At 43.7% G+C, this 18,363-nt stretch overlaps 1 protein-coding gene across 15 annotated transcripts in view; it reads left to right on the top strand.

Annotated features, from left to right (window-relative positions):
- kiaa0825 (KIAA0825 ortholog) overlaps positions 1–18,363 on the top strand; it is a 107,458-nt gene that overhangs the window by 2,139 nt on the left and 86,956 nt on the right. For 8 of the 15 annotated variants that reach the window (XR_003750126.1, XM_028983620.1, XM_028983679.1 and 5 more), the window contains 4 exons: positions 348–1,350; positions 3,717–3,855; positions 10,729–10,897; positions 11,348–12,005. Coding sequence is in view for 14 of the 15 variants with exons in the window: in XM_028983620.1 (XP_028839453.1) it covers positions 3,725–3,855; positions 10,729–10,897; positions 11,348–12,005 (958 nt within the window). In the remaining variant the exon portion in view is untranslated. Of the gene's footprint in view, positions 1–347; positions 1,386–3,713; positions 3,856–10,728; positions 10,898–11,347; positions 12,006–14,807; positions 15,190–18,363 lie in introns of those variants that run through there. The other 7 variants (XM_028983651.1, XM_028983610.1, XM_028983602.1 and 4 more) reach the window with 5 other exon arrangements.

Raw genomic sequence — 18,363 nt, 5'->3', positions numbered from 1 at the left:
AGCTCATCGAGAGAATGCCAAGAGTGTTCAAAGCAGTAATCAGAGCAAAGGGTGGATATTTTGAAGAAACTAGAATATAAAACATGTTTTCAGTTAATTCACCTTTTTTGTTAAGTACATAACTCCACATGTGTTCATTCATAGTTTTGATGCCTTCAGCGAGAATGTAAATGGTCATGAAAATAAAGAAAACACATGAGTCAGAACTTTTGGCCTGTACTGTATATAATCTGTGAAACCAGGTATTTGTATGATGCGAGTGATTAATTAATTTATAGAGTTTATATTAAAAATATTGCCAGAACCTATTTAAATAACACTATGCTTTTTCATATTTTATCATGCAGTCCCTCCAAGAAACAGCATAGGACCGACCCTGGTCAGCGGTGGTAGTGGCCTAGTGGGTAACACACTCGCCTAAGAACCAGAAGACCCAGGTTCAAATCCGTCTTACTACCATTGTATCCCTGAGCAAGACACTTAACCCTAAATTGCTCCAGGGGGGGACTGTCCCTGTAACTACTGATTGTAAGTCGCTCTGTATAAGGGCATCTGATAAATGCTGTAAATGTACATTTCCATGCATGTTGTCAGTGCCCAATCGGTACCACTTGACACATGGACTGTGGAAATGTGCAATGACCGACCGACTTGTTTTTATTTATTGGGTCTGCAGGATTTTTAAAAATTTGGTCTAGACCATGACTCTAGATTTAAGGATCACTAGTCATTTTAATAATATTTGTTTTGAAAACTCGAATTTATGACTTTTTAAGGAACCACGGATCCCTCCCTGCATTTTGTGCTCTCGCCCATAATTAATACCTCGTGTTGCAAGTGATGCGTGGTGATGTGACTTCGTTATTTCCGCGAGGAGCGGATAGTTCTGTGGTAGGCCGGTATATTCAGAATCGTTTATACCGCGCAGCCCTACATTGTGTCTCTTAATAAAAGGGCTGAATTTAGCTCAACACGTCTTAAGTGCTTCTGAAGCCTCAGTGGAAACCTATACTGCTAACGAATTTACAGCTCTTCCGAGCTTAAGTGGGAAGTTGTTTGTGGCGGCATAACGCAGGGATGCCAGCCGCTGTCTTTAAGTGCTCGGAGAATTGGGCCCGGCCCAGTTCAGGCCTGTGTGGCAGCACTCAAAATAAAGAAAGAAATAAATACACTGGGGTTCTGGTGTGTCTGAGCTCCAAAGAGCTAACGAGCTAACGCCGTGGCGGAGTGGGTGCCTGTGTGTGTGTGTGTGTGTGTGTGTGTGTCTGTCTGTCTCCTTAATTAGGCCCTGTGTGCTGAGTGATGAGGATGAACCTGACACTTTCCCACAAGTCTCCAGTGTGAGCAGATGTAAGCGGTGATGCATGTACTTTAGCTGTGTGAGGGTGTGTATACACACACACACACACACACACCCACACACACACACACACATATGCATAAACAGATAGACAAACATTGACTCACATGTGTTTATCCATTCGTCGGCGCACTTACTCAAACGCACACAGGCACAGCCACACAGGCACAGACCTATCCCCTGTGTAATTACACTTTGTCTAATCCTGCGATTGAAAAAGCCAGACATGCTTCCAGACGGCTTTCCACACACTCGCCTTCTGACGCACAACATAAAGATGGAGGGATGGAGGACGCAAAGAGGGGAATTTGAAAGGAGAGAGAGAGTGGAGAAATAATGAAGTACAAGCTTAACCGCGGAGTCTGTCAAATGAGAGGGGAAAAAATATTTGTCCAGCTGGACAGCCTCTTCCCCTTTGTGTGAGCTAAATTAATGTTGAGATTTCTGTCTGCAAGCAGAAAGGCGGTGGTGTCAGGGAGGTATCGGGCTGTTTGGGGTTTGACGGGGGATTATTAAAATCAGCCCGGATGAAAAGAGGCTTGGGAGCAGCAGCGAGACAGAGGCCAAATTGACACTGACACGCAAAATTATCCTCCAGTCGACCCACGATGACGACGAAAGTAACACTGAGTGCACGACCCCGCCGCCGCCGCTGCTGCTCCTCCTACAGTGATGGGCATGTTAGCACGTTGGGCATTTATACCACAAAGTCATACAGGTTAGGATTACTCACGTCCAAAGCCTGATACCACACCTATATGTTGGCCAAGTGGATGTCAGTGACAGAACCTGTAATTAGGGAACAGATAATTAGGTAAATTGCATTTGAATTGTAAATTTAAAGAAAGTGTACCTTTGAGGTTAGGTAGCATCACACTGTTATCGGGAACACAGCAGTTGGGGTGCTGTTGTACCCCCTCAAACGCAATGCTTGTTCACTTGCGTAAAGTAAAGTCTTTCATAAACGTTCAAGCAACTATATCAAACCACAACAAATACAGTTCCATAGTAATCTAGTGTACTTACCCGCCCCGGAATAGGCATGAACAAACATAAATGTGAGCATGACTTCCTACTTTCAAAGTCTTTGTGTTGACTACAGAGAATTACAACTTGTTTGGCCTTGATAAACTGGTGAGTTCCAAAATGTATGAAACAAGTAGAATGAAAATCCTTGACTCTGTCCTATGTTCCTCTATAACAGAATGTCTGAGTGATTTCTGAGTCCTTCAAATGAAATCTCAGCGTCTCAGAGTCTTCTAATGTTCCCAACCACATTCACAAGGGTCAGTGTGTAAGGGAGCTGTGCCTTTTTCGAATCTGGATATGCCCATCTGGGCTGAATCTTCAAAAGTGGGGTGAAACCAAACAGGTTAACCTTACTGTGAATTACACCGGACGGAATCTACCCCTGCGTCCGTCGCTGCAAAACGAATTAGGTCCCTGTTCTAAAACTCACCATTTCATCTGAAGAAATGTCTGGTGGGCTAAATCAAACGTGCCGGGTCTACTCGGGCCCCCTACAACTAGCTTGTCCTGAAGGATGGGGAATTACTCAGAGGATAAGTATGGGTGTGAGCGACGGTGGATGAGAAAGGAGTCATTTATGGGCGATGACAAGCTGGCCTTGTTTCCGGTGTGGCGGACGCGGCGCCTGTGTGTGATAAGGGTCTTGTCGGGGGGGAAATTGAATGATCACAACCGTGATGCATGCGGTGAGTCGGAGGACGCGTTCCCTCCGCCGGCTGCCTGACAGCTGTAATACATCCACTCAAACTGTGAGCCTCTCTGTTCTGGAGTCATTAAGGGTGTATACTGCTCTGACGCGTACAGCACAACACTCTCTGGGCTGCTTCTAAAAATTGATTTATCAACCCTGAACCCCGAAATTGCACAAGGCTTTGTAATAAGCATTATGCTTCGAATGAGTGTGTTCCTGCTTTCAACTGTGGGACTGTTCAGACCAAACTCTTCGTTTTTTTTGTCTGCACAGATCCAAAGTCAAACATTTGTTATGAACAGCTATGCCAGCCTTTCACACAGGGCAACAAACAGTTAATTTTCTAATAGTACGTGGGTCTACAGTCTCCTTAATAGGTGGTTATTAAAATCTATTAAATAAATGCTGGTTATTAACACTACATACTATTACATTTTGAGGTGGCTTTGGGTTAACAAACTCCTGATTTACATATTGTATGAGTGTATGCACACTATAATAACTGGTCTCAAATAATTATATAACTTGGCAATCATGCCCCCAAGTAAATGAGAGTGACTTGAATATATGCCAGGGTACAAGGGTAGATTTTGTCAAGCTCTTGCTACAGTTTCATCTCTTTTTCTGTATCAGCAGGGTAGGGGATGGACTGGCATGCAGACCTCCCGTGGGACCATATGTTGGTGGACCTACTGCCACCCGGCATCCCTGGTGAAGATGACTTCCAGCAGCTGCTGAGGGACACAGAGGAGAAACTGAAGCAGAATTCCTGCAGGTGAGAACCTCCTCAAACATTTCCACACTTTGCTGTTATTGACAAAGGTCACGTAGTTTCTTATGCAAAACAGGTTTGTTGTCTATGCATTGAACTGCCGCAACCAGTTATCATATATTGTAAAAACCATGACAACTTTTAGACCAATTAGAATGGCTGCATATTGAAGTGGTTGTGTGGCACTAGAATCGAAGTGAAAGAGAAGTGGTTGTCATTGTGAAACACAGCACAGCACACGGTGACACAATGAAATGTGTCCTCTGCTTTTAACCATCACACTTGGTGAGCAGTGGTCAGTCATAACAGGCGCCCAGGGGGCAGTGTGTGGGGATGGTGCCTTGCTCAGTGGCACCTTGGCGGTACGAGGAATCAAAACGGCACCCTTATAATTACGGGGCTGCTCCCATAACCACTAGGCCATCACTGCCCCTTAGATCTTCACACTCATATTTAAAATTGATACATTGGTAGCAGTAATCTTATCCACTGCACTCCTCGCTAGTTACTCAAACTGGAAAGTACAAGAACAACGTATCTTTCCTCAATCAGAACTTCTGATCGGCGAGATTGCGTTTCCTTGTATTCTTGTGATTTTCTGTTATGTAGGGTAAAGCGCATAGGTCCCCTGGGCAATGCAGTTTATAGAGGGTTATTACAAATCACCCAGATGCTCATGCATGATTCAGAGAGGCAGAATACTAGCAACAAGTGAAAAGTGGCATAAAATGCTTTATTTTGGTCATCCATTCTTCAACTGATTCAGCATACATTGATGTTGTTTAATTGCAGCTCAGAATTGATTAATTGATTGGCACATCAAAAGAGCACATCAACTTTAGTTTGACATCCATTTCATCCAAAATGTCACTTAGTTCTCTCCCCTCTACATAATGATGGGATTAAATGACATATCAGTTCTCAGCACAGTCCTTGAGAGTGACTGTTGTCCCTTTATGGTTGGATGACCACTCTGTAATGAAGTGGACATGTCAGCGTGAGCTTGCAAAGGACATCTTTTGACAACATTCTGGGAGGGGGGGACAGCACCTTCTTTCACAGTCCTCCTCTGCATCTATGTCCTCCTGCCCTTAGACCATAATTCTCCCTTTATGAAATGGGCTAGACTGTCCCCTTCATCTAGGCAGACATATAGGACAGGTGGGGAGACACTTTTTTTTTTTTTTCTTCAGAAAGGCAGGGGGCGGAGGGGTCCAGAAATCTATATATGTGTTTTTCAGCAATGCTTTTACCCTTTTGTTCTGTTTGTGAGCAGGCGAATGGACGAGGAGAAAGAGAGAGAGGGAGCAGTGCTAAATGTGTTGTGCCCGAACAAAGCCACTTGTTCCAGTGCCATTAGAGACGGCCTCTCATCCTCTTCTCTCTCCGTTCTCTCCCCCCACCCCTGCATTCGGAAAATGGGGAGAGTAGTAATTGAAGATTCCACATCTTGAAATGAAAACCCTTGGGTGGGTAATTCAAGGCTTATTACCCAAGGCTGAGGTATTTTTCTGCTTTCTAAGCATTAAAGGCGTCATTTAGTGTTCTGGGGGAGCAGGGAGATGGATAGCCATTATAAGAACAAAGCCTTGGATAATAGGAAATAGTGTTAAAATGGACAGAAAAAAGGAGAGGAAGGGGTAAAAATACGGGGGGAGTGATACTCGGTTGTGTTGGTCAGTCTTACTACGGTTCCTTTCAGTCCTAGAACAGCTCGCCAGGGTGGGCCGACAACGGGCGCTACACCTGCTGCCTGGAACAAATTACAGAGAAAAAAGGACAGGAAGAGGAAACGAGAGAGAGAGAGAGCGAGCATGAGCTGTCCACTTCTGCGAAGGCTTTAACCTCTTTAAGGGTCAGAGTTGTTGGCAACTCCCTGGTGCTCGGATGTCAGAGATTTGCCTGAGAGCTGCTTCCTAATTGGAGGAGATTAAGATAGGTTGACAACGGGCTTAGCTCTCTAAATTGAAATGCTGTAATCCATTAGCGTTCATCAGATGGGACACTTCTCCAGCGGCCACCAGAGGAAGCCAGGCTTTTAATGAAGTGTCGCAAGGGGGGCAAAGATGGTTATATGAAGCCGAGGTGCAGGCGCAGTGCTTTGATGTAGTCCGAGTTTAGAAGCGTGAATCACTGTAGATAACAGGAGCCATATGCCAATCTACACAATATTCAAGTTGCTTGTGTGTTATTGTGTGTACGTGAGCGTTTATGGTAATTATCAGATGGCCTTATCCAGGGCGACTTTCAGTCAGTAGTTACAGGGACACCCCCTCTGGAAAAACTCAGGGTTGAGGGTCTTGCTCCGGGTCACAATGGTAGTAAGTGGGGTTTGAACTTGTGATGTTGCGGACTTCTGTTTAATAGGTGAGTGTGTTACCCACTGGACTACTGCCACCCAGTTAGAGCATTAAAGGCACCGTGACCCATAAGGCCTCGATTTGAGGCATGCTGCTGATAGCGGGTTGCGGTGTCCGTTTTCGTGTGGCCCTCGTGCCGACAGGAGAAAGGTGGTCTTTCATAGCGGGTGGGGAAGAGAGATTCGTTTCGGCGGTGGTTACACAGTGAAAGACGGTGTTATATGAAAGGAATCCCTTCCTGCCCCCCCTTCTCCTCCCCCGGAGCGTGACAGCCATGGAGCCCACCCGCACTAAATTAATTTTGACAAGGAACTTAAGATAACGTCAAAGTGCTGAGTAATCAGCGGATTGAGTTTCCGTAAGTCACGAGCTGTGAAACGCGCCATCATATCTAATAAAAGCTCCAGATTGCCTTTTTTCCCCTTTTCTCTCTTTTCCTTTACAGAGCCCTGGCTGTCATATCTGCTCTGGCCCAAACTAAAAAACAATTACCCCCTTTTAAAGGTTGATTGACACATTGAGAGAATATTGCGGAATTAGAGCTCTTTCCTTTTCTCATTTTCACACGTCTTTTTTTTTTTTTTTTTGGATTCATGGTTTTCTCATCCTTGCCTTTAAACCCTTTTCATTTTTTTAACCTCCTATTCTAGACTCTGTTCAATTCTCCCTTTCTCTAACTCTGTGTCTTACTCTCTATCTGTCTCTCCCTATCTGTATCTGTGCTGAATGTGTTGTTAATCCTGTCGAGTTGATTAGACTTTAGGAAGTGAACACAATTCAGAAACGGGTGATGTCCATCCAACACACACACATACACACATACACTTCAATCATGCAGTAAATCCTGCTGTAAAGTAAAGGAAGAGATTAATGCACAAAGGAAGAAGGAAAAGTCACCTGTGAGTAAGATCGACCCAACTCACATTAAAACTCGCTGTCTTTGTTCTGTGCTCTGGTGGGCCTCTCTTTTTTTCGGGCTCATGTTCAGCTTGCAGTGTCTTGGCCATCGCTGACACCCTGTTCGTTAGAGCACACCAAACTGGCACTGGTGCTCACAAACAAGCGTGCCTCTGACTGGATAGTGAGTGCCAGGAGCTCTGAAGTATTTAGTATAATGCTACGACTAGATAATAACAGTTGTCCAATAACGCTGTCGGCAGTGTAGTAACCCCATTGATAAAGCAACATATTCCAATAAAGAACCCTGATAATGCACACCTTAGAAGTGAAAACCATTTCAGGTTACGACCTCTTGAAGCTCATCGAGAGAATGCCAAGAGTGTGCAAAGCAGTGATCAGAGCAAAGTTTGTGGTTTGAGGCATATTATCCTACAATTGTTCATTTTCGAAGGGAGATGATTTTGATGGTTTTTATTTCAGGGCGATGACATCCCTCCTCATCCCACCTCAGCTAACCTACTGGTCATAGGTATATGGTGGTGGAAAAGATAACAGAATGAAAGTACTTAAGTACTTAACTCCACGTGTTCATTTATTGTTTTGATGCCTATCTACCAATGTAATTGGTCATGAAAATTAAGAAAACACATTGAATGAGAAGGTGTGTCCAGACTTTTGGCCTGTACTATAAATAATAACACAAAACTTTCTGATGTAAGAGAAACGAGACGAGGCACAATGCAAGTGCTGGTCATGTGATGATAACTATAATGAAGGGGGGAAGGGGGGTTCGGGATTTTAGTAGCACCTAGGCGGTTAGGGATTCAAATCGGCAACCTTCCGATTACGGTGGCTGCTTAATTAAACACTAGGCCACCACTGCCATGTGTGTCCTCTACATTTAACCGATCACCTTAGTGAGCAGTGGGAAGCCATGGAAGGTGCCTGGGGAGCAGCGTGTGGGGACGGTACCTTGCTCAGTGTCAACCTTCTGATTACGGGTCCGCTTCCTGGTGGGAGACCATCTGTGTACCCTTTATATTGTTTTTAAAGAAAAACATAATTAATATATTGAAAGGGGGCATGGGTTGCATGGGTTATATGGGTTGGATGGGTTATAATTGTATTATTTCTATTGTTATTTGTTGTTATTAATGTAGAAGAGAAGAAAAGATTTGATACATTGAACAGACAATTCCGTAACATTATTCAGCCTATTTGGAGAGAAAGAGAGAGATGATTATAGTGTGCGAATATGTCAGTAATGCTTTGACAAAGAAATATGACAGAGACTACTTGTTCTGAACAGGTGTTGTCAATGAACAGGCTGTAAAAGTTTAGGCTACAGATACACATATTGAAAAACTGATGCTAATTATCTGCGCAACATTCTCTAACAGCAGTCAAGTTGTCATTGTGTCAAATTAATTAGTTGTTACATTAAAATAGAAGATGAATTATGCCTTTTCACTGGTGATTGTGTTGTACTTTAACCAGATACAATAGGTCCCAGGTTCTACCCCAAGAGACTATAGGACCCAGCAGAGACATGCTTCTTTCATTGTGAGGCACTGCTGTGGTTTGAGGCATATTATCCTACAATTGTTCATTTTCGAAGGGGGATGATTTTGACTGTTTTTATTTCAGGCCGATGACATCCCACCTCAGCTTGACTACTGGTCAAAGGTATATGGTGGTGAAAAAGATAACAGAATGTGCAGTCGAAAAACACATGGCCACTGGAATGAATGTAGAGTATTCTTGAGGTAACAACAATATAACAATAAGGTAACCTTAGTGTAATTGTGAAATGGGTTAGACTATTTGACTAAGAAAATGTAGTTTTTGCATTGACTAAATGTAATCCTTTTTCATAGACTGAAAATAGACTAAAATAGTCATGAATAATTATGACTAAAATGCTCAGACATTTATCGACTGAAACAGAAATGATAGCTTGACACAAAGACTAGACTAAAACTAAAATAAGAAAGGCAACCAAAAACAACTATATGTGTAATTTTTATCATTATTAATTATTACAATATACCACATCCTTGTTATTATTATTATTAATTATTACAATATACCACATCAAACGATTTTATTTTTTGAGTTTTTGAGGCTAACATCACAGCAACCACATTTTCAGGATTTTTTGGAGGAAATCCACACAAACAAGCAAAAGCTGTAGCTTATAGAGGAGGAACTAACTACATAGCCAACACTGCATCTTAAGAGTTCCATTTCCTCCTGGAGAGGTGTTCTCCATGTGCTAAAATTTATTTAGGACCATTAAAACACATGCCAAGCAGGCATAAAAATGACACAGTCGCACCCTATAAATCCCATATATTCATTGTGTAATCCTAGAAGTGACTGTAATTGCACATGTGCAAACTTTTAAACATTGCATTTCTGACAGATGTGCCATTTTGCATTGTAAGCAATAACAGAAATAGCAAGTGTGCTGTTTTTTTTTTTATATATATCTGACATCTGAATGATTGGAGTCCATGGCCATCTAAACATTTCTAAACAGAGTGTGTGGATTAGAGAGTCTGTATTTTATGAGGCCGTTCAGCAGGATGGCGGTGCAGATGGGTGTTCATTGCAGGCCTGCTGTCTGCTGCGCAGCCCTTGGGTGGCGCCCACCTTGCCTCAGTTCCGCACAAATCCCCGTTTATGAGGGACATTAAAAAAGCTTAGCCTCGATATTTGAATCCCCGGGCTGGCTCCAGGTGGACACAATGAACACGTCTCCTGGTAAAATAGAGTGGGAGGAGTGGCCAGCGGATGGAGGGTTGTATTTTTGCAATGCTAAAAGCTGGCATGTAAAGGCCAATAGTTGACCTTTTCACTTGTGTTCAGTGTTACATTTTCATACAGTATTACAGGACTGCGAGAACAATCATGAAATTCACACAATAAGCCATCATTTAGGAGATGTGTAGATTTTCACTGTAATAGTTTGCTTATAGTTCCCATGAACAGCTTTGGGCTGTTCATTAAATTGCAGAGTGTTGAGAATGTCCTGTTAAGGCTATCGAGGCCAACGTGGTTCTCCAAGCTCTTTAACAATAACATTTTGCAACAGATTTGCTTGTTGGCAAATCCACATCTCAAGTACGCATTATAGACTTGACTGCGGTTCCGGTGAGAGACCTTTAAAATGAATTCTAAAAAAATAATGACATCTGGATATTTCCAAATCTTCTGGAGGCTGTGATGCATGCATGTGTGTTTACAGAACCTGAGTTGGACAGGTTTAGCAGGTTTCTAATTTGCATCAAAATGGCCAAGTGAACATGACAAGTGCAGAGAGGTGTCACCTTTAATTCATCAGGCTCAAAGGGGAGACTGTCTCTCTGGTGCATAAACAGAGGGAGTCCTGCATGCGCTGGGCTATGGGCGAGACGTGTCAATTTCTTCAAGCCTCGTCTGCACTACGACTCCCTGCAAATTGAACAGTTAGAAATCAAGACCCAGTAGATGTCCACTGTCTGATTATATTGATGTCTGTGTTCATTAGGTGTGATGTGAGGGGCGCAGGGGGTTGATTGTGATTGTCGTCTATCTTTTATTTTCAACCCACCTGGTTTCCATCCAACCTCAGCATTGAACAAAGCCTGAAGGAGCTGCAGAAGAAGATGGGGGACACTGGGCTGCTGGATCGACCATCCAGTCCCACTGAATGTCTGCAGTGGCTCTGCTCACGGAACGCTGCTTCCTTCAGAGTCGTCACAACAGGACACCAGGAGATACTCAACTTCCTGCTAGCTATGGTGAATATTTGGGTGGGAACAAACCAAAAGAATCACATTTTGCCTACTCATTGTCATCCCCAGCAGCAGTTTCAAACAAGTAGTTTCGCCTGAAAATATACCTTTCTTTCATGTCTGACATTCAGTTTCTTAATAAAATAGATGGCATAGCAGCAACAAACCAAACAGGGCACCCCATCATTACTGATTTTCTAGTTATCTGTTTTTTAAGGCAAATGTCAGGATTATCTGAAAGTAATGTCCCAACATTTGCTCCTGTGGAGACTTCATTAGCCAACTGGCTGCCACTCATCCCAGAATTCTTGCAGAGCAGTACGCCCATTCATATTTTTGTATTTTCATTTCATTTTTCATTTCTTTCCGGGTATGTTCTTGAATCAATGTGATTGCACACAGACATGTACAGTGTAAGATACGCTTTTCACTGACGTATATGTATCTCCTTCACAGCACCAGTACCTGAGAGCAGGAAAGGGTAGAGAGGAAATGGTTCTCCAGCTTCTCTTGAACATTTCCTGTCAGTGTGGAGTTGCTTTCCCCAACACGGCTCCACCAGACACAGCTCCTCCCGCCATGTGCAATTCTGTTCAGGACAAATCCTCTCTGGAGGTCCAGGAACTGTGGGAGGAAGTGCGATTCCAGCTGCAGCACCACTTGCTGCACAGTCTGCAGCCAGATGATTCTGATGTAGCAAGACGGTTGCCCCAACGCATCTTCACCCTCCAGAAACTTTGCTTCTTGTATCCAGAGGCCCACGTGCTCAATCGCTACCAGAACCTCCAGTCCAAAGCGGTTCAGGCCCTAGTTCACAAGACCCAGAGCTCCAGCTCTGGGATGGTGGGAGAGAGAGGATTTGAGCGTCTGTTCCTGGGTTTCCAGACAGCCTCTCCATCTTTGTGTTCCATGTTGGCTGAGGACCTCCAGGTGCTTACTGGGGTCGGGGCGGAGCCACATGCCATCCTGACCTTCCTCAACGAGGCCTATCTAGGAACTCTGAGCCAGGAACTGGGAGCTCTGATGCAGAGGGAGTTTGAGGTGGCATTGAAGGACAACACAGTGCCATTGGGCAAGACAGGCAAGAGTGGCAGCAAGAGCAAATCAGCTGTAGGTAAGATTGAACAGCCTATTCATTATTAATATTATCATAATTATAACTGCTTCTTAGATCTGTATTGTAAGTACAATGTAAAAAATAAAAAAGCACACAATGATTATTCAGTCACTGCCCCATCAGGGTTCTGCTTGATTCAGTTTTGCATCTGCTGATTTTTTAACCAGCAGGTAGAGAAGAGATTCCGCTGTTCCTTTCATCCAGGGTTGATGAAAGCTTCTTGATGTGCATGTGGGATATTGCTGTTGTCAGATTACCATGCAAATATATTTACACACACACACACACACACACACACACACACACACACACACACACACACACAAGTGGCCACGGGGCATGCTCTTTCTCCAGGATTGGTTGATTAAGGAAACGGTCCATCCAGCACATGGTTCTGATCCTGGACACTCTATTCCGTTTCAGTTTCGTCTTGATTGGACCCCATGCTGTGCATCCAGAACAGCCAGATGTCTTGGGCCAATTCCTAGATCTGGTTAATATTAGTGTTTCTGTTCTTTTTTTTCTTGCATCAGTTTAATGCAGAAAACGTGCTTTGAAAATTTACAGACATCTCAATTTTATAAAAACTTTTTTATAAAATAATTTGCCCTCCTCCTAATAGTTAGGGCCTGTCAACAAAGGTGCCTCTTTTATCCCTGTTTAAATGTTCACTATACAGGCATAATGTAAGCTAAATATACCTTCTTCACTTCGTAACAGAGCTCACACACACATACACACTTACACACAAAGAAAACACTGGTTTCTCTAGGCCCCACGTCTGAGGGAAAAGACTTTTATTGTTCCTTTCTCCAGATGTGAGAGGTTTAGCCTTTTGTTTGTGTCCACCCTCTTTCATGCTACCATCCTCTTCTCTCTACTCTTTATCTCTCTCTTTTCATTGCTTCCTTGGAGTAATGGGTTGAGGAGATGGATACAACACACCCATATGGATTGCCGACAGCTCTCTGCTTTTTGTGTGTGCACTTGTGTAACAGACCATTTGCCTTTGTGTGTATGTGTGACTGTGTGATTGTGTGTACTCTTTGTAAATGCATTAGTGTCCTGGTGTCATATGTTGCATGCTGTAGAGTGTGTGTAAAGGAGAAAGGCCATTTACACTGGTAAAGGCCAGACGGGCCTTCTGTAAAATTTTTCAAAAGTATTAATTCATTACTTAATTAATTTACATTCACTTACTTACTTATTGGGTTTATAATTTGATATTGACTTATATCGCTACAGAAATAACAAGTTAGTTTCTTTATCTGCAGGAAGGGAGTTTTGTGTAGGTGTTCACAATTCCTCCAACATGATTTAAATAAATGAATACCTAAAAATGATATATATATATGTGTTCTCTGTTCTTCAATGCAGGCTTCATTCCAACCAAGAGATGCAGTCGGGCCATTGATCATTACGTTTTGCGTTTAGCAGCACGTTTGGGGTTCATGGCCCAGGTTGTGGGTCTTGGTCACTCAAACTTTCCAAGAATATTGAGCCTTGCTGGTTTTGAGGATGCTTCAGTGTAATTTTGTTCGGGCTGTCTGGATTGTTTCAGAAAAAAACGGGCAACTGTGATTTTGTTAATGTTTAATAAGGTCACTCTCCAGTAAATTATGTCTCAGACCGCGGTGGAGCGTGCACTCCCACGATCCCGCCACTTTCGGGGTTATTTATTATCATTGTGCACGGAGCTGGTTCCTGCACCTCATCCCCGCCTGATCTGATGAGTATCTCTTCAGTACCGGTGCCAGCTGTGGGAGTGGGGGGCCGGGGATGGGGTCTTGTTTAAAACGTGAGGTGATTGTGTTAGCGTGCGGCTTGTTTGTTGACACTTACGAGCACACAGGAGAGGCTCTGTCTGTTTTTATCGCTCCCTCCATGCTGCCTCCCTTTTTTCCTGTGTTGTCACAATTACAGACAAGTCTTCATTTACCCTATGATCACTTGTCCATCATGAATGGGACCCTGGGCTTGGTGTGATGCGATGGGATTTTGTAGTGCGCTGTAGTGCACTCAACGTTTATCGCCGCCGAGTGTTCGAGTTCTGAGTGGTCACGTCCCCACTGCCTGCCACTGAGTGGAGTCAAAAGTAAATGTTCTGACAGCTTCCACTGCCTGTTTGGGTAAAGAGCGATGGCGATGTTCCTTATTACCGCTCGCAGTCGGCCACAATCGTTATACCACTTGGCCACCGAGTGGCACTGAAACTAAAGCAAGCAAATATAAAAAAGCAGCATACAATTACTAACAAGTGCTGGAAATAACACAGGACTTTTTCTCTCCAGCAAATGACAGTGTTTTACTGTGAGCACTGGCAGGTCACTGACAATCTCACACTCTCTCTCTTTCTCTCTCTCTCTCTCACACACACACACACCCACACACACACACACCCAGCTTAATCAAGACATCAAAACAAGCCAGCCCCTCCAGCCACTGCTGTAGGCCGTAGCGGGGGGCCTTTGGTGGATCTGAAGGCTTCTCAGTGGGGCTTGTGGTCGGGTGTCAGCAGGATCTGCTCATGATGGTGCTGTCACAGGAAGCAGCCAGGCGAGACCGGCTGAGCCAGACCCCCCGACTTCCACCACTGTCATCCACATGCCCCACAAATGCCTTTCAACCCAGGCTGGGTTTTTTTTTTTTTTTTTTTAAGACCTATGTGCTGGGAGCTGTCTGCCCTAAACAGCAGCCCAGACAGTTTATTCTCAGGATTCCCTTTCCTTACAAAAGGAAAAAAATAAAGGCACAAATTGTGTAATTCAAGATATTCGTTAAAAATTTCTCAATTTTACTACAGACAACTGACCTGCTGTTTCAACAAATCACAGTAACACACAGTATATTATATGTTTTTGTGTGACATATAATATACTTTTTAAATCTTCTCTTCCCATGAATACGAATGGATTTTACTCTTATTCTGTCATAGTTCTGTGTTTTATGTACTCTTTTGTTTACTTGAATGAATCTCAGATCGGGCTGATAAATCCACCACCACCCCCTGGTGTCCCTCTCACCTCATATACCAGCCATACAAGTCACTCACTACTGAGATGTCCACCCCACAGTCTGTCTCTCTCTCTCTCTTTATTCAGGAGGGTTGAGAAAGCAGCCAAATCAACCCTTGCAAGAGCCACTGGAGCCTGGAGATCATGGCGAGATTTCCCCAGCTGGAGTGAGGAGGGGAGGGGGGAAGAAGGGTGGGAGAACCAGAGATGCGGGAGGGAAGAGGGAAATAGAATCGCGGGCTAAGGTATTGCATGATTACCCGTTCCCCAAAGACTACTGGCATTGTTGGGGAGAAAACGTTTTTATAATTGCAGCGCAATGCCGGCCTTCTGGGGGGTCAAATAGGGACACGCCGCAGTTAGAGGAGAGACAGTGAGAGAGAGTGATGGCGGAATGGAGGAGGGGAAATGAAGTGGCGGTAAGTGAACCCAGAGGGGAAGGCTCTTCACTGCGCTTTTTTTTGTACACTCACACTCACACTCACACACACACACACACACACACAAGCCAGGGACTTGGCAGCTCGCCACCCGCAGCAATTGTTTACCTTTTTGCTCACTGACTGCATCTGTTCTGTTTTGTTAAACGGCACTAAACTATCCGCCCGTAAACACCGGAATCAATAACAACTGTTCGGGGATTTCCCTCCTCTCCACTTCTCCTTCCCCCCTTCTTCTTCCTCTCCCTCCTCCACCCTATTCCTTCTGCCCTCCTTCCCTGTGCCAGTCAACAAAATCTGACACAGGCTCTGATTAGCCACATTTACAGCCGTAGATTTACCCTGATGAGATCATTCACATGGGTTTACACATCACTTTATTCTGGTTAATTAACTAAGTTCAGGCCTAAGGTCACAGACACAGACACACACACAGAGCTGCCATCAGCAGACATAACAATTATGACCTTTGTCAGCTTGGAACCAAGTCCATTAGATTCAAGATTTAAGATTTTTAATTGACACGTGCATAGTCATAGCAGTAAAACGCACAGTGAAATGCATCATCACCAAACCAAATAGGAATATTATCTGTGTTTTTTCTTATACAAAAATGTATTTATCATTTTTTCCACTTTTTGTTATGTTACAGCCGTAACATTCCTAAATGGAGAATTGTACACACAACACCCCTTAATGACATGGCAAAAAAAGTTTTGGCAAATTTACTAAAAATAAAACAACACAGCCTTTGCTCAATACTTTGTCGATGCACCTTTGGCAGCAATTATAGCCTCAACTCTTTTTGAATATGATGCCACAAGCTTGCCACACCTATCCTGGGCCAGTTACGCCTATTCCTCTTTGCAGCGCCTCTCAAGCTCCATCAGGTTGGATGGGAAGCGTTGTTGCACAGCCATTTTAAAATCTCTCCAGAGATGTCCAGTCGGATTCAAGTCTGGGCTCTTGCTGGGCCACTCAAGAACATTCACAGAGTTGTCCTGAAGCCACTTCTTTGATATCTTTGCCATGTGCTTAGGGTCATTGTCCTGATGAAGGATGAATCGTTGCCCAAGTCTGGCTTCAAGAGCGCTCTGCCAACACATTTCCCTCTATCCCGACTAGTCTCAGACTTCCTGCAGGTGAAAAACATCCCCACAGCATGATGCCAGCATTCTTCACTGTAGGGATGTATTGGCCTGGTGATCAGCGGTGCTTGGTTTCCTTTCAGTGTGACACCACCAAATTCACACCAAATAGTTCAATCTTTGTCTCATCAGACCAGAGAATTTTGTTTCTCATTGTCTGAGAGTCCTTCAGGTGCCTTTTGGGAAACTCTCATGTGCCTAGTGGCTTCCGTCTGGCCACTCTAACATGCAGGCCTGATTGGTGGATTGCTGCAGTGATGGTTGTCCTTCTAGAAGGTTCTCCTCTGTCCACCGAGGACCTCTGGAGCTCTGACAGAGTGACCATTGGGTTCTTGGTCACCTCCCCGACTAAGGCTCTTCTCATCCGATTGCTTAGTTTAGGTGGCCGACCAGCTCTAGGAAGAGTCCTGGTAGTTTCTTCCACTCATGTATGATGGAGGCCACTGTGCTCATTGGGACCTACAAAGCAGCAGAAAAAATTTCTGTAAACTTCCCCAGATTAGTGCCTTGAGACAATCGTTTCTTGGAGGTCTTCACTGAAAAATCATTTTCCGTACATTTTGTCTTTTGTTACCCTGTTTTTGAGCTTTTTTAGTCAAAGACTTAGACACAATTTTGTCTGTTGTTATGTATTAGTATGGTATTGTAGGTGGTGTCCCTTGGCTATCTAAAGTGTTCCCTGATAAAAGATGACCATTAACTTGCACATTAAACCATTTCAAGAACTAAAATGTGTCATAAAACCATTTGGTTGAAGCCTGCCAAAAAAGGCCAAAAAACACAAAAAAAATTATTTCTCCTTTAGCCAGTAGGACAGTGAAAGCGAACATATCCATTATTTCAGTCATTTTCTCTGTCAGGGTGGAGACCAGGGACAGGGGTGTAATTTCTTTTGAATTCCCCTTAAAGGGGGCATAACACACCCATCTGCTCACTTTTCTTTTTATTTTACCCACAGTAATGAATTTGCATTCTGATTTAAAGCTCCCGGAGATGTGTTCCATTTTCCCAGGGTTCCCCTGGTTGTCTGCACCTGGACCTGCTTTGTGAGTGCGGTTCTTTGACCTTGAACTGAACCCTGCCACATTCAGTGCTTTTTTTCCACCTTCTCGCAATCCCCTCCTACTGTGAATGACACACTTGGGTGCACTAAACAGCCCCGGTCCATTGCGATGTTGTAATAACCTGCGTTTAGTTTTCACGGCGAAGGCCAGCGCTTCACCGCCAGTCGGGTAATGGCTGGGCGTAAATGGGAGGGTGGCTTAATCAGCCGTTAATGGGTGTGATCGTAAATACTGCTGCAGCGGCAACGCTCGGGATGGGGGAGGGATGCTGAGACAGGAAAGGCCGTTAGTGCTGAAGGTGAGATGTCAGACCAGGAACATGAGTTACTGAGGGAGATGGGGAAAAGGTGAGGACTCAAGGACATGCGTGTGTGTGACAGAGCAGCACTTGTGCCAAAATCATCCATTATTATTTACCGTTGATGCACTGATATGAACTGATTTCAGTAACTGGGGTTGGACAAATTACTCAAAGTAGCTATGACTGAATACACAAATAGTAATGAATACTACACTGAAAAAAATGGAATGCGCCTTTATTAATTTAACCACATGGATTTTACTTAATATATTTACAAAATCAATCACAATGAATAGAGAATGATTTAAAATGATGTGAGAATAATGTGTTTAATTTGGAATCAATGGAATATTCTGTTTGATCAATAAAATACAATTAATTGTTATTT

The sequence above is a fragment of the Denticeps clupeoides genome, chromosome 1 (genome assembly GCF_900700375.1).
Source record: "Denticeps clupeoides chromosome 1, fDenClu1.1, whole genome shotgun sequence".
NCBI classification, from domain to species: domain Eukaryota; kingdom Metazoa; phylum Chordata; class Actinopteri; order Clupeiformes; family Denticipitidae; genus Denticeps; species Denticeps clupeoides.
The sequence above is the reverse complement of the archived record's forward strand: the minus strand, read 5'-3'. Positions and strand labels throughout refer to the sequence as shown.